This window comes from Acomys minous (assembly GCF_964271855.1).
Source record: "Acomys minous genome assembly, chromosome: 17".
Classification (NCBI taxonomy): Eukaryota; Metazoa; Chordata; class Mammalia; order Rodentia; family Muridae; genus Acomys; species Acomys minous.
Genome location: NC_140500.1, coordinates 58,198,085 through 58,211,919, shown reverse-complemented (window position 1 = coordinate 58,211,919; position 13,835 = coordinate 58,198,085). Strand labels below are relative to the sequence as shown.

At 56.3% G+C, this 13,835-nt stretch overlaps 1 protein-coding gene across 3 annotated transcripts in view; it reads right to left on the bottom strand.

Annotated features, from left to right (window-relative positions):
* Nucleotides 1-271: 271 nt before the first annotated feature.
* The window catches only part of RAB11FIP5 (RAB11 family interacting protein 5), a 36,003-nt gene continuing 22,439 nt past the window's right edge, over nt 272-13,835 (bottom strand). The window contains exons 2-6 of one of the 3 annotated variants that reach the window (XM_084766171.1): nt 13,129-13,565; nt 12,352-13,024; nt 6,090-8,078; nt 2,780-2,969; nt 272-2,556 (exon numbers count right to left, since the gene is read on the bottom strand). In XM_084766171.1, the coding sequence (XP_084622297.1) occupies nt 2,353-2,556; nt 2,780-2,969; nt 6,090-8,078; nt 12,352-13,024; nt 13,129-13,565 (3,493 nt within the window). In that variant the 3' untranslated portion in view covers nt 272-2,352. The remainder of the gene's footprint in view (nt 2,557-2,779; nt 2,970-6,089; nt 8,079-12,351; nt 13,025-13,128; nt 13,566-13,835) is intronic. The other 2 variants (XM_084766172.1, XM_084766173.1) reach the window with 2 other exon arrangements.

Below are 13,835 nucleotides of genomic sequence, written 5' to 3'. Positions count from 1 at the left end.
TTTGGCTTATATCTTACCTCCCCTTACTAAACTCAGTGGATTCAGAAAATCACAAAACGTTCCTTTCTTCTTCCCTCCCCACCAGCACTCACTAAATGTGCCTGTGATCAGCGTCCAGTGAACACAGGCATCTGAGGCGCACAGCCATGAGGCAGCATTGCCTGTGATTTCAGGGCAGTGGCAATGTCACCCAACAGCCACACTGCCCCCTCCCACAGGCGGTCTGTCTCCTTCACCCACTCACTTCAAAACAGAAACACGCCAGGCTGGCTGCGGTACACCAACTTTTTATTCTTCATAAAGTGCTAGAGACATGAAGAACAAGCTCTTTATAGACAGCAGTTTCAACCAGGAAGACAAACAGCAGGGCCGCGCTGCGCCTGCTCGTGCCTGCCCGGCTGCACTCTGCAGTGTGTGGTAAGGAGCAGACACAACAAGCAGATCCCTGGCCTCAGTTCAGAACCTCTCTGGAAGACACCCTGCCCTGGCCACACAGGGAGGCCAAACAACAGGGATGGGTGAAAGATGAGGACAGGGCTGAGACCAATTAAAGCCCACAGGAATACCTAGCAGAGAGATGTGCTTCCTTAAGAGGCTCTCTCTCTCCCCAACAGCCAATGACCACCCCACCCCACCCCAATTCTGGGATCTGGTGGCTACTTTCCTCAGCTCTGAGTTGACCCAGAGTTGGTAACTGCACTGTGGGGGACACCAGTGTGGGGTTCTTTTGCTCTATGCTAGCAGAAGACTGATAGCACCCACAGAGCAAATCCTCCTGAGGTGTTCTGAATGAACCCATGACCCTGTCATTAGGAGACAGCTGGGAAGAAGCTGTTGCCTCTCCATCGGGCCAAAGGCATCTTGTTTTCAACATCTCACCTCCTTTCACACATACCTTTTGCTAATGCACAGCCACCAAGGACCCCCCGCAGATGCCATGGAGAGATCTGCTGTATTCACAAGCAAACTAAAAGCCAGACCACAGGGCAGATACATGGCTTCAAAATGCACTTCAGCCAAGCCAGGCAAGGCAGGAGGAGTTGGTGAGCAGGAGGGAGGCTGCACAGCAGCCCACAGAACAGCCGGAGAGCCACAAGGCATTTTCCTAAGTGTAAGTGTCTCCTAAGGCAGAGTGAAGCCTCCTGCTTTCAGATGAGCCCACTGCCCAGCACAGCTGGACACAAGGCCAGACACAACGAGGTCCAGGGCAGCCCCTGCCTTACTGTGCACTAGACTTTTATCACAGGATGATCCAGATAGGGGCCAAGGGAGGAGCAGCAGGTGGGAGGAAGGCTTAGGGGGCGGCAGCAGGCTGGCAGCGCCTGAGCTGAGGTACTTCTCAGGGAAGCAGAAAGCCTGGCCCACAGTGCCCTTTCAGGGCCCTAACAGCCATTTTCATGTGTTCAACAGGAGGGAGGGGACGGCATGGCCAGAGAGAGGTCCACATCCAGAGGTTCTTATCCTGGCCCACAAAAGGCACATTTTAATTGGTTTCCAAAAGTTCCGACCCCACAGCAGCACAGTTTTGGCATCTGGACAAGTGTTAACAACAGACACGGAGGCCTGATCCATAAAACATGAGCAGCCCAAAGCCCCAACCTGGAGGGTCTCATGGGAGAAAGGTAGAGAGGACCTAGGAGCAAGGAGTCATTCTCTCTGCGCCCAGCCCCACCTCCCATCACTACTGGGACATGGAGTGGGAGGGTCTGAAGAGGGGCAGGGAGGCACTGAAGAAAACACAGACACGTATCACCATCACCACCACCACCACCACACTGTATACATCGCCACACACAGCCCTAGACAGAAAGAGACAAGACTAAAACACACAGGCCCCCTGCTCTAACGGAACAGGCGCAAGGTTGAGGTGTAGGTGCCCTGATTGTCTAAGGTGCACAGACAAGCAAGCAGCTTAGTGCCCATCCCTGTCGCTGTCACTTGTAGGAGGCCCTCCAAGCGCTGGAGGGAAATGGACATGAAGAGTCGGCCAAGAGAACAAACAACTGACCAACCTCACGGGGTGATTTAAGTCTGTGCTGTCACCAGTGTTGCCCTAGATACCACAGCGCACCCCAGAATCCATAGCTCACTCCTGCTCCATCTTGACAGCTAACATCCTTGTTCCAATTCTCTAGGGGACCCCAAAACTACAAATGTGAAAATGGGCATGTAGGGAGACCCAGGGCTCTAGTGGGAGTTCAAAGGGCCCCCTTCCAGCAGCCCGAGCAGAGGCAGGATGGGGTGGGGAACAGAGGGTGACCATGACAGCAGGCTGTGCCCTATTCAGGTGAGAGCAGTCAGTGGAGGGCTCTACACCGGGCCTCACCAACCCTCCAGGGAGGGAGTGAAGGGTTACTTGGGGGGACCAGGGGAGATCTGCAGCAGTGTGGGTGAGGTCTCCATGATCCGCACCAGCAGCCGGTCAATGTAGCTCTCCAGCTCCTGCACGTGCTCGTCCCTCTGGCTCAGCTCACGCTCACGCTGCAGGAGCAGGCCAATGAGCTCATCGTGAGTCAGGTGATAGTACTTGGCCGACTGGTCCAGCATGGCAGAATCCTATGGCCAAACAGGATAGAATAAGAAGGAGAGGCCCAAGACCTCCAGCAGCTAACCCACCAGAGCCTGTCTCTGCACTGCGGACCCCCAGACTCCCGAGACACCCTCTTCACTTCAGAGCTGAGGCGTGGGGAACTACCTGTCCACCCTCGGCATCACTTGGCCTCTCTCTACAGAACTACCTGTTCCCTCAGGTGGCCCCTAACACCTTGCCGGGCCTCACCTTCAGCCTCTTGGTGTCCACAGTTGGGCCAGGCTGGGATGCTGGAACCACAGAATGGATGCTGCCAGATGTGACGGTTTTGAGCCTCTCTAGTCCGCTGCTCAGGGCTGTGCTCAGGCTGGTGCGGCCCTGTTTCCTGTCCGGGCTGGCCTCCACGGGGGCAGCACTGAGGGGTTTCACAGGATGAGGACTGCAAAGACAAATAGGAGGTGAGCTGCAAGGAGGGAAGGGTGGCACAAAGGTGAAGCCACTGTCTCTGTATGAGGCACAGGGCACAGCATCCTGCCCTTCTCAACCCACCAGCCTCAATCCAATACGCCTAACTGCCCTACAGACTCTTGTACCTGTACCCAGTCTTTGCTTCGTCTTCTACGTTTCAGTGTCCCAGGTGTCAAGACTCTGGGTCTAAGAACTTCAGGGCTAAAAGCAGGAGAGACCCACACAGACTTGGGTGTGCTCTCCCTCCGCATCACTTCTCTCTGCTGGTGGCTTACGTGAGCTTCCTCCTCCCACGCCCCTGCCCAGAGGGTGAGAACTGCCCTCTGTTTTGAACCTCTCACTTGGAACACTCAGGCCAAGAGCTCAGTGCTGCTAGTCTAAGCCAAGGGAACTTTCTGGTCTCCTCCTTCACCCCTGAGCCCACAGCTACCTACCTCTCTCCTTCAAGACCTACAGCTAGTGTCCTGACCTTTCAGCTCCTCAGTCTAGACTGCTGATTCCATGGCTTCTCCTGGACACCCTGTTATCTTGCCAGCTGCAGCCCCAGGTGTTTGTTACCTCTCAGCCAGCTCTTTCCCTGGGGTCCTCCCAGCTGTACCAAGTTCCCCTCACACCTGCCATGTCCAGGAAGTGTCTATTTGGGAGTCCCTCCAACCTGTCCTCTCCCAGCTGCACCTGCCTTCCAGTCACCCACTCCCTCTTCTGCACAAGGACAATTAGTGGCTTTCCACTTCTGAAAATACCTTTACTGGCCCCTTTCTAGGTAAGGTCATAGGCTCTAGGACAAATAGGGCTCGGCCTGTGCCTCCTGGCCCACAAGCCCCGCCCCAGTCATAGACAACCAAGATCTTTTGACCCTTACAAAAACTATTTCTGCCTAGACATGGTGGTGCACACCTGTAATAACAGTACAGCAGAGGCAGAAGCATCAGGAGTTCAAAGCCAGCTTCTGTGCCTCAACAACCACTCCCAAAAAAAAAAAAAAAAAAAAGCTATTCCTCTACCTCAGAATTCTTTCCCTCCTGTTAACCTAGTTCCTACTACTGTGTCAAAGGTTTACAAGCTCACATCCTCCAGGAAACCTAGTGATTCCCTGAACTAGGATAAAACCATCTCCTGGGATGCCTTAGCACCTCACACCTGCAAGCTGTAAGCATCAGGCCCATACGCCAGGTAACCTGACCTGGGGGATCTCATAAGTCCACACTCACCCTACAAGGACTCCAGGGCTTCAGGCAAAGAACAGAAACAACAGCCACCTAGCCTCCTCCCTGCACACCCTGATACAGGCTCAGGCCAACCCCAAGAAGTAGCCCTGCTCCTCAGGGCAGGGCTGGTGTTTAGTCTCACAAATATGAATGTATATATCGTCTCCACCTGGGGGAATGTCACCTAGAAGCCACCTCACCAGGACTTCACCTAGTCCTGTCACCGAGGAGTCTGCACTGGAGATGTTATGAAAGTAGTTCTAAGGGGGCTGGAGAGATGGCTCAGAGGTTAAGCACACTGTCTGTTCTTTCAGAGGCCCTGAGTTCAATTCCCAGCAACCATATGGTGGCTCATAACCATCTATAATGAGATCTGATGCCCTCTTCTGGCTACATGCAGGCAGAATACTATATAAGTAATAAATAAATCTTAAAAAAATAAAAAGAAAAGAAAGTAGTTCTAAGCTGGGCGTGGTCCTGCACACCTTTAATGCCAGCAGTCAGGAGGCAGAGGCAGGTGGATCTTTGTGAGTTCAAGGCCAGCCTGGTCTACAAAGAATGTCCAGGGCAGCCAAGGCTGTTACACAGAGAAAGCCTGTCTCAAAAACAAACAAAAAACAAAAAAAAAAGGAAGGTAATTCTAAGGCCTCCTGTTGAAGAGCCGCCCTCAGTGCATGGAGGTGCCCCCTCAGGAAGCAGCTAGAATGCTAGGCTCTCAGCCTGACCCTCTATACATCTGAGATGCGGGGATATCATTTCACAGTGTACGGTCACGCTCCATATAGACATGAAGTGCAATTCTGAAAGGGAGCCCTATAAATAGAGGTTATACTGCAAGACCTGGGCCAGATGAGGACACTGCCATCAGGAAATGAGGAAACCATAGCCACCAGCTCCTTCTCTCTACAGGGGGCACAGCCCCACCCACCACTGGGGTCACCAGCAAGCCTACTGCTTCCCTCACTGAAATCTCCCTGGTTGCCCACCTGTATTGGGCATTCCTTGGTTCTGGCACAAAATACATGCTCAGCAACCCTGGGCAACTGGACATAGAGCCAGCAGGTGCCTGAGCAGGCTGGAGGCCTCACAGAACCTGGAGCTAGGTGCTGAGCAGCCCCCTCCCCCACCCCAGCCTCAGCCCCTCTGTTCATGCCACCTTCATTCAGGCACCTAGAGCACTGCTGTCCCTCTGGACTCCACTGCCCTTGCTGAGTCACGCTCACTGACGCTCGATGGCAGGCCTCCTGGCCTCTGCTCTCATCACCTGCAGGTGAGGTCTCCACTTTGCCCCAGGCCTAATGCTATAGAGACCACAGCCACACAGGCATCAGCTATCCATACAGCTGCCCTAAAGTGATGGGAGCCCAGCTCAAGACCAACGGCACAGCAAGCCGGTGAGGCCCCTGCTGCAGCTGGAAAGCCTTTTGTAAGGGCTATGGGGATGGAGAGCATCTAAGAAGAGCTTCCTCTCTGAGTCCTGGACCCTCTGCCAGCTTCTGCTTCCTCACCCTGCCTAGACAGGCTATGGGCCTCACTGCTGCCTGTTAAATAGCCCCAAGGCCTTGAGAAGCATCACCCTTTGTGTCACCGCACTCCCCCAACCATGGCATCTCTGTCTGGCGCACAGCTCTCATCCCCTATCTCCTGCCAGAGCACACTGACTCCAACCTCGTTCTTCAACCCCCGTCCTTGTGGGGCCACCCTGACAGGACAAACAGCATCAGAGCTGGTCCTGCAGAAGCTCGTGCCCTCAAAGCCTTCACCACCTGCCCTCCTTCCCACGTGCCCTTGGCAAAGATGAAGCTGGGCTGTGCAACCCTTCTCCTCCTGTGTCACTGTCCCGCCCACTGTCTTGCTGGGAAGGGTTCTGGGTGCATGCTCACCTGCCGCTGGGCTGGGGCTCCTCAGCTGGTCGTGTCTCCAAGGGCAGAAGCACAAGCGGGGAGGCTGGGGTGGCTGCAGCGCGGTCTTCCCCATACGGTGTGGGGGATCCCCCACTGGGGGAGAGCTCAAGGGGACCAAGGGATGAGGCCGACTCCTCGGGAGGTGAGGAAGAAGAGGTCAAGGGCCAGGCTATAGGCAGGGGAGGGCATGGAGGGCCTGGCACCCCGTGGCGGTGGCTGGCCCAGGGTGGGAGAGGGGGAGGTGGGAAGGCAGGTTCTGGGGGTGTGGACAACTGTTCTGGACCAGAGTGGATAGAGGATTCCCTTGACCCTGGTGGTGATACAGATGGGAGGCTGGGGGGATCTTGGCTCTCCTCACATAAGAAGGGATTCGAAGCCTCTTCCTCCTCCTCCTCCTCCTCCTCCTCCTCCTCGGAGGCCCACAGATCAGCCTGCTGGGGGATCACTGAGAGAGGCCCAGAGTCATCTTTGGCTAGCTCCGGGCTCTGGGTTTCAGTGTTCTCATCTGTCTCCCAGACCTCCTGGCTCAGCAGAGTTGAGCTAGTTGAATTATGGCATCTGGGTCTGGGCCCCTCAAGGCAGCTGGTGGGCCTAGGTGGACAGACCGCAGACACAGGAGCGCCCGTTCCTTCAAGTCCTGGCTCACTTATCAGGGTCCCAGAGGGCAAGCTGTCCAATTCCTCCAATTCTGGATTCACCCCCTTCTCCTTATACTCTTGGGGACCAGTAACCAGTGCACTTGGGGTGATGTCTTCTTCTATCCCTGGCCCCCTGCTACTCAGCCCCCCTGTAGTATTCTCTTCCTCCTCTCTGTCCTCCTCCTCTTCTTCCTCCTCCACCTGGGAATTTGTGGGCGTGAAGAGGCGTGGTGGCTTGGGAGGAGGTGGGCCAGGCCATGGCCCTTCATCCAATTCCTGCTCAGGCTTTGGCTCCAACTGCAGTGTAGGGAGCCCCTCGCTCGCCAGGGGCTGCACAGTGTCTGGTGTTTGGGGCTGCACCTGGGGAGAAAGCACCTCATCCAATTCTCCCTGCATGGTGGGTGAAGCAACCTCTCCTGTAGGAGAAACGGTGATCACGTCCCAAGGCCAGGAATCCTCCACTGTGTTCAGCTCCTGGAAAAGCTGGCTTCCATCTTGGGGGGCCTCCTCATCCTGGCCCCCAGCGGTGTCATCTGAACCAGGAAGTCTCTCCCACACACTGAGCACTTCTGGGGAGCTGAACACAGATGCCCCGCTATCTGCTGGACTCTGCCCGGCTCCCCCTTCTGAGGCAGGAAGCTCCTGGTCTGGTGTTGAGACTGATGCTCGCAGGTGCAACTGCGCTGCTCTGGAGGATGGGCCAGCCCCTGAAGACCCAAGGGGTCCTGGGTCAGACACGCTTGAGCTTGGGTGGTCCAATCCTGAGTCCACAGGAGCCCTGGGCTCCAGCCATATGCTGCTTCCACCTCTTCCTCCCCCGAGCGCTCCCTGGGGCTCTGTTGCTTTCACTGCCATGGTCCCAGGGTCTTGCAGCCCATCCTCCTCCAGCCCCACTCCTGCAGCGGCCTGGATCTCACACCCGGCCTCTGGCTGCAGCCTGCCAGCCGCAAAGATGTTGAAGGAGTCGTCCCACTCAGGCAGGGCTTTCCCAGGGGAGGCCAGGGGGGCCAGGCCGGCCCTCGAGGCACTGGGGAGAGAGGGAGCAGGTGAAGGAGAATTTAGTGCTAGGTCGGCTTTGAGCTCCTCGAAGAAAGGGTTGTTCTGCAGGGAGGTGAGGAACGGGTTGGTGACCCCCAAGAATCCAGATGGGGTGGCTTCAGGGACAATGGTGGCAGCAGCGGCAGTGGCAGCAGCAGGGGAGGCGGCTGCAAAAAGGTTAGTGCTTAGCATGGGAGCAGCAGCGGGAGCAGGAGTAGGGGGGGCCAGAGCCCGGGGGGAGCAGGGGTGAGGAGCAGCTGGGTCAGATTCTACCTGAGGAGACACGTCCAGGCTGTGGAGAAGACAAAACCATGAGCCTCCTGGTTAATGCTGAGACTGGTAACATCCCTTCCAAGTCTCCGCCCTCCCCACCTCCAGGCCAGGAGCCACACCACCACACAGGCTTACGCAGCCACAGGACCCAGGCAGGGGACAAACAAACAAAGACCCCAATGTTATGAGGTGCCAAAGGGAAGGATGCTGGGATAGGTCACGGGCAAACAGCATTAAGAGAACCAAGCAGGGGACCTGGGGCTGCAAAACTGAAATAGACTATGCTCTACTGAGCTCTTGCGGCACTGTCACCAGGCAGCACAAGGTCCAAGAGCGCTCACCACAGAGGGAGTGGGCAAAATGACTACTGCCACACATAGCACCCTCATCTTACCCCTCTTGTGGACCAGCCTCTAGAGATGAGATAAAGGGGTACACACTGATCTAAGAGCCTTCACTGTCCCAGGACACAGACAGAATCCAGAACACAATAAAGAAAAAAGCAAGCCAAACACTCCAATGCAAGCCGACTGGCAGTGGCCTGTGGCTGACCTTACAATCAGATACTAACTTTGGTGGTGTCACCCTGCTATCTGACAGAGTCCATCCTTACAGGCAGCTTTTCAGTTCTCCAAGTGCCTAAGGCCCCCTGATTTCAGCCCGCCTAAATGAGCACATGCTGGGAACCTCCTCCTGGGGAACCTCCTCCTGTCCATCTTTCCCACTCAACTGTCAGCTTCACAGAAAGTACTGGGGCTGAGTGAGCCAAAGAAGCTGAAACCAGGCTCTGCTGGCCAGTCATAAAGGAAGGTGGGTTGTGGTAGCAAGGCAGGAGGCTTGCCACACTCTTCCAGGAAGTCAAGGTGTAGACTGGGCGGGTTGTGCATAGGGCCTGGCAGACAACAGGAAAGAGCCCAGGTCAGCCAGAAGCCAAGGAGGCTCCAAAAACAAGCATGGAGAAGGTCAGCCTCCCCAGCAGGACACAGCCAGATTCTCATAAGGACTGAGCTGTCAAAAGCAGAACAAGGGAGAAGCAAGAGGATGGGAAGCACAGTGTCATTGTCACCTACAGAGCCAGCCCCACTAAGACACCTACATGACACACTGTCTTAATAAACCAGAAACAATTAAAGCAGGCTGGGGCTGTAGTTCAAGTGGCGGCATGTTTGCCCAGCATGCATAAAGCTCTGGGTTCCATTCCCAGCACTGCATTACCCTGGGAGCTAGGGTATGAGAAGCTACACGCCGACTACCACTTGGGTCACAGCCCTGCTTGGAGCATCCACAGCACCCAAGCTGCACCCCAGGAACAGGGCTGGGGCACTCTGAACTCTGAATGACACAGCCTCTCTCTAGGCCTCTTAGGATGAGTGGCCCTAGATGCTCCATCAGCATTGCACAGCAGCAAGCTTAGCACTGCCTGAACCCCCCCCCCCCCACACACACACACTCACCCTCACCCTCAGGCTTGCAGCAATCAGCTGCCAGTCAGACTTCAGGGAGAAGGGCACCAGGGAAGCAGACTGGCAGCCCCGGGCTCTGTCAGCAGTCTCCTCCCCACAGGGTTCCCCAGAGAGGCACACAAAGCGGTTGGTATGGAAGCAGCAAAGGGTTCTCTTGAGGCTGGGGCTCCAGGCAGCGGCCCCAGCAGGGCTTGCTCTAACGCCTGCCTGTTCTCACCTTCACTCTTCCGGCTCCACTCCAAGCACACATCCTTTTGGTTGTGAGCCTGCCTGGCCTTTAACAGCTGAGCCAAGCACACATTCTGAAGGTCGCTGGTGGAACACTCCTGCCCTCTCACTGCACATGGCACAAGGCAGCAGAGGCGCGTACCTTTGTGTGGTCTCCTGTGCAGGTTGTACCCTGAGCCCACCACTGCCCTCTGGAGCCTACCCTGCCAGCCTAGCACAGCCTCCCTCTCCCAAGAAGCAGGGTACAACATATGCTGGTCTCCCTCAGGGCCAAATTCTGGGAAGAAAAGAAAGGTGGCCTTCCCTGGGGCCGTCTGTGTAGAAGGCAGGTTCCACTGCTGGCTGGGGCTTCCTTGGGCTGAGATGAGCTCTATGCTTCATACACTAGCCAGAGAGGTGACAAATGGCTCTATGGAGGCTCCTGACCCACCCTCAAAGGGTAAAGCCAGCCTTCAAGACACCACCTGCAGACAATGTGCCCTCCTGAGCTTTGGAGGCCCCAGCTCCCAGGACACAAGTCCAGGACATGTGCTTGTCCTGTTGGCATCAGGACATCAGGAGGAGACACAGAGCAGCCTTCTAAGCTTAAGCAGAGACCCTAGCATCGATCTTCTAACCAGGTCGGTGCTAACACAGTAACTGTTCTGCAAAAACAGCCATTGAAGGGACAAGAAATGTGCTAAAGCCAGCCAGAAGACACCTGAGATGACCCACTCTTTTTTGCAACACCAGTATCTGCCTTCCACACCTCAGGAGGAGGGACTAGACAGACACAGAGGGACTCAAGGCCATTTTGAATACTCCTGGCTCTCTGTTGCACCAGAGTTACCCCCCAGTTAGATGTATTTTCACATTCGTATTTGGTCCCTTTCTGTGTGCAAAGGTTGTTGTGGGAGAAAGGAGCAAAAACCAAGGCGCCATGGCACTGGAGAACCTACCGTGCTTCACTCAAGCACAGGTCACAGCCCAACACCAAGGGCTCAGCAGGTTCTGAGGCCCAGATGAGGCTCAGTCCCATTCTGACTCCTCTTGGGCTCACACAAGTAGGAACCATGGGTAACAGCCACATGTCACATCATAGGAGGAGGGCCAAGAGAATCCTCATGCTAGCTACTGAATTCTACAACACTGCCTCAAGCCTCTCCAGAGCATAAGTGCTACACGGTCACTAGAGGGCGCTGCTGCCCTTACTCAAAACAAACTTTCAGGCTCTGGGACTGTAGCCCTGGGCACAGCAGGGTTCACAAGCCCCGAGGCCTGTGAGCTGGCTCTCCAGGCCCAGGTAAACGTCCAGCTGTAAGGAGTTCTGGTTCTGAGCTGCAGGTGCTGCCCTGAGCTGCCTCTAAGCTCTCTCTCTCCCCAGGACTCTAAGCAAGCATTCTAAACAACAACTGCTCCTCTGGGCCAGCTTTGCCTCCCACTACAGGCATCCAAAGTTCGAGTGTTGCTGCTGGGGCTCACAGTCCCTGAGGGTGGCCCCTCCTGCCCTCTCTGGATGCTTGGCCCAGGGCCTGCTGTGAAGGCCAGGGCAGGCAGGCAAGGTGCTTAGATACCCCAGCCTGTGATAAGAATCCAAATGCAAATGAGAGCAGGACAGAAATCCCTTCTTCCTTCTGCCCATCACTGGCCTGAGTTTCTGGACTCTGAGAGGCCGCTGAAATCAGACACGCACGAGGGAGATGGAGATGGAAGGCACTAGAAGTAAAACTAGAGCTGCAAGGTCCTGCTGCCTCCCCTCTGCTGGGAAACAGGCCGAGCGCGGTCACAGCCGGGCCCAGCTTTCTATACCCACTGAGCGGGAGAGGGACACTTGCTGAGGGGACAAACAACTGGCCTCAGGACACTAGCTGGAACTGCCACCAATGCTGGGCAGCAAGAAAACCTGTGACCTGCCCACGGAGACTCTGCTTAGGGCCCTGCCAAATAATACAGCAGTTGCTCTGTCTCAGAATAAGGAAACAGAGTGGGGGTCAGAGGCTCTGACCAGGGCCAAGGGAGAGGCCTGGGCACATTGCCAACAGCAGAGTCACTGGCATTCCCAACAGAGTATGCACCAAGGTCAAGAAACACCAGGCCTTGGTGGAGGGACTTATTTCAAGGGAGCTGTTATGGTCTCTGTCTAGGCTAAGAAGCAGCTAGGGGTAAGGAGGAAGGGTACAGCAGCAGTGATTTAACTCCTCTCCCTCAAGAGGACAAGATCCGGGAGACAGGTGGGTAGCCAGGGGAAGCCATCTAGGTGCAGACAGGGGAAGGTGTCTGAAGGGACAGTGCCCAGTCTCCAGGCTTCCTTGTCTTGAGGCGAGAAAGCAAGACACGGAGATCAGAAAAATCAAGAGGTCACACAAATGACCCCTCCTGTCCTTTGCACTACCAACTCAAGCATCAGCGCCTGGGCCCACCTTCACCCACAGGACCCTCATGGCACTGTGCCCTTGCTACTCACCTGCATTGGTGGGCTCAGAAAGACAGGATACCCCACTTAACCATGCAAAGCTAGAGCCCAGGCAGCCTGCTCCCTGCCCTTCCCAGTCCCCAGGCCCCAGGGGGCAAACACCCCCCCCTCCTCCACACAGCACCCAAGCAGCCTTGACAAGTATGTACCTGGGCTTCTGAGACGGCTCCTTGGATTCTCTTAGGCCAAACCAGCTACTCTTGGCCTTTTCCTCCCCGGTGGATGAGTGGTGGGGGGAGGCCCCCAGGGAAGGACTCCCTTTCTCCCCGACCGAGCCACGGCGCCCCAGCTCGTTGCGGCTCAGGCCCTGGTGGTGGTGGTGATGGAAGAGCCCCATCCGGGGCTTCCGCTCCTTCTCTGCCGCAGCCTCAGAGGATGCCACCATGGGTGTGGCCACCTGGACTGGCTTTCCCTCAGGAGGCCGAGGCTCCTCTTCCTCTCCAGAGCAACTAGCAACTTTGGCCTGCGCGCTCAGCTCCTCCTGTCCAGGCGCTGCCTCCAAGCTACTGCTGCCACGGCTGCCTCTGGTCCAAGAGTCATCTGAGGACCGAGGCCCCTCCTCAGAGGACCGAGGTGGGACGCTGTGTAGGGAGCCTGAGGGTGGAAAGGGGCCTGAGATGGAGCTGCGGTGCCGTAGGGGGGGCTGGGGCTCCTCATTGTACACATGGCTCCCATTGACACAGAGGGAAGACCGGGAGGCACCATCAAGGTGGCCTTGGAGCTCAAGAAGGGCCCTGGGGGGAGCTGCTCGCAGCTGGCTGGCCTCGTCACTGTATGTCCTCTTGTGGGTGAGTAGCTTGGGGGACTGTGTAGAGTCCCTACCTGGAAAGGAAATGTGCGCGGTGTCAACACTTGGAAAGAAGAGCCCTGCTTCTCCGCCATGCTCACCACCTGGGAATAATAGCCCACCCTCTCCCCTCACTCACCCCCTTCAGTGGACAGCCAGCTGCTGTGGCTTGGTGAGCGGGTGAGGAGCTCAGCTCCAGGGCCCTGGTAGACCAGGCTGCCACTAGTGGAGGACAGGGTGCTGTCGGAGCCCAGCGAGGTGTTGGACTGTGTGAGCGAGGACTTGCGTAGCTTGTTGCGGAGAAAGAAACCTTTGGCTTTGCCCATCTTGCCCAGGCTGCCTAGGTCAGGGTCCTCCAGGGCGCTGCTTGGAAGAATTGCTGAGGCAGATTCTAGATCATACTTCTTCTTGCCCTTCACCTTGTCCTTGAGCTTGCTGAAGGGGGACCGTGGCTTGTCCTTCATGGAGAGGTCGAACATGCTGGCGCTCAGGTTGTTTCGGGTGAACTGGATGGTTACTTGGATCTCACCGCGCTCCTTCTCCTTCTTGCCGGGCTTGGAGTGCAGCTTGTACCACCTGAAAGAAGCAGCAGGGGTGAGCTCTGGTCACAGGCACCGCAGAGCCCCCCTTTCCTTCCCAGGCCAGCTCTACACCCTACACCCCCACCAGCTCCGGCTCCAGCACACAAGTGTGGGTTTTGGAACTACCAGTAATGCTGAGAAACTCTCAATGGAGAAGACCACATCCCGGGTTAGGGAAGCTCCTCGGGTGCTACTGAGCAGGGCAGCAGAGACAGGGGCCACAGCCCTTCCCAACCAGTGCTCAGAGACCCCACAGCACCCGTCA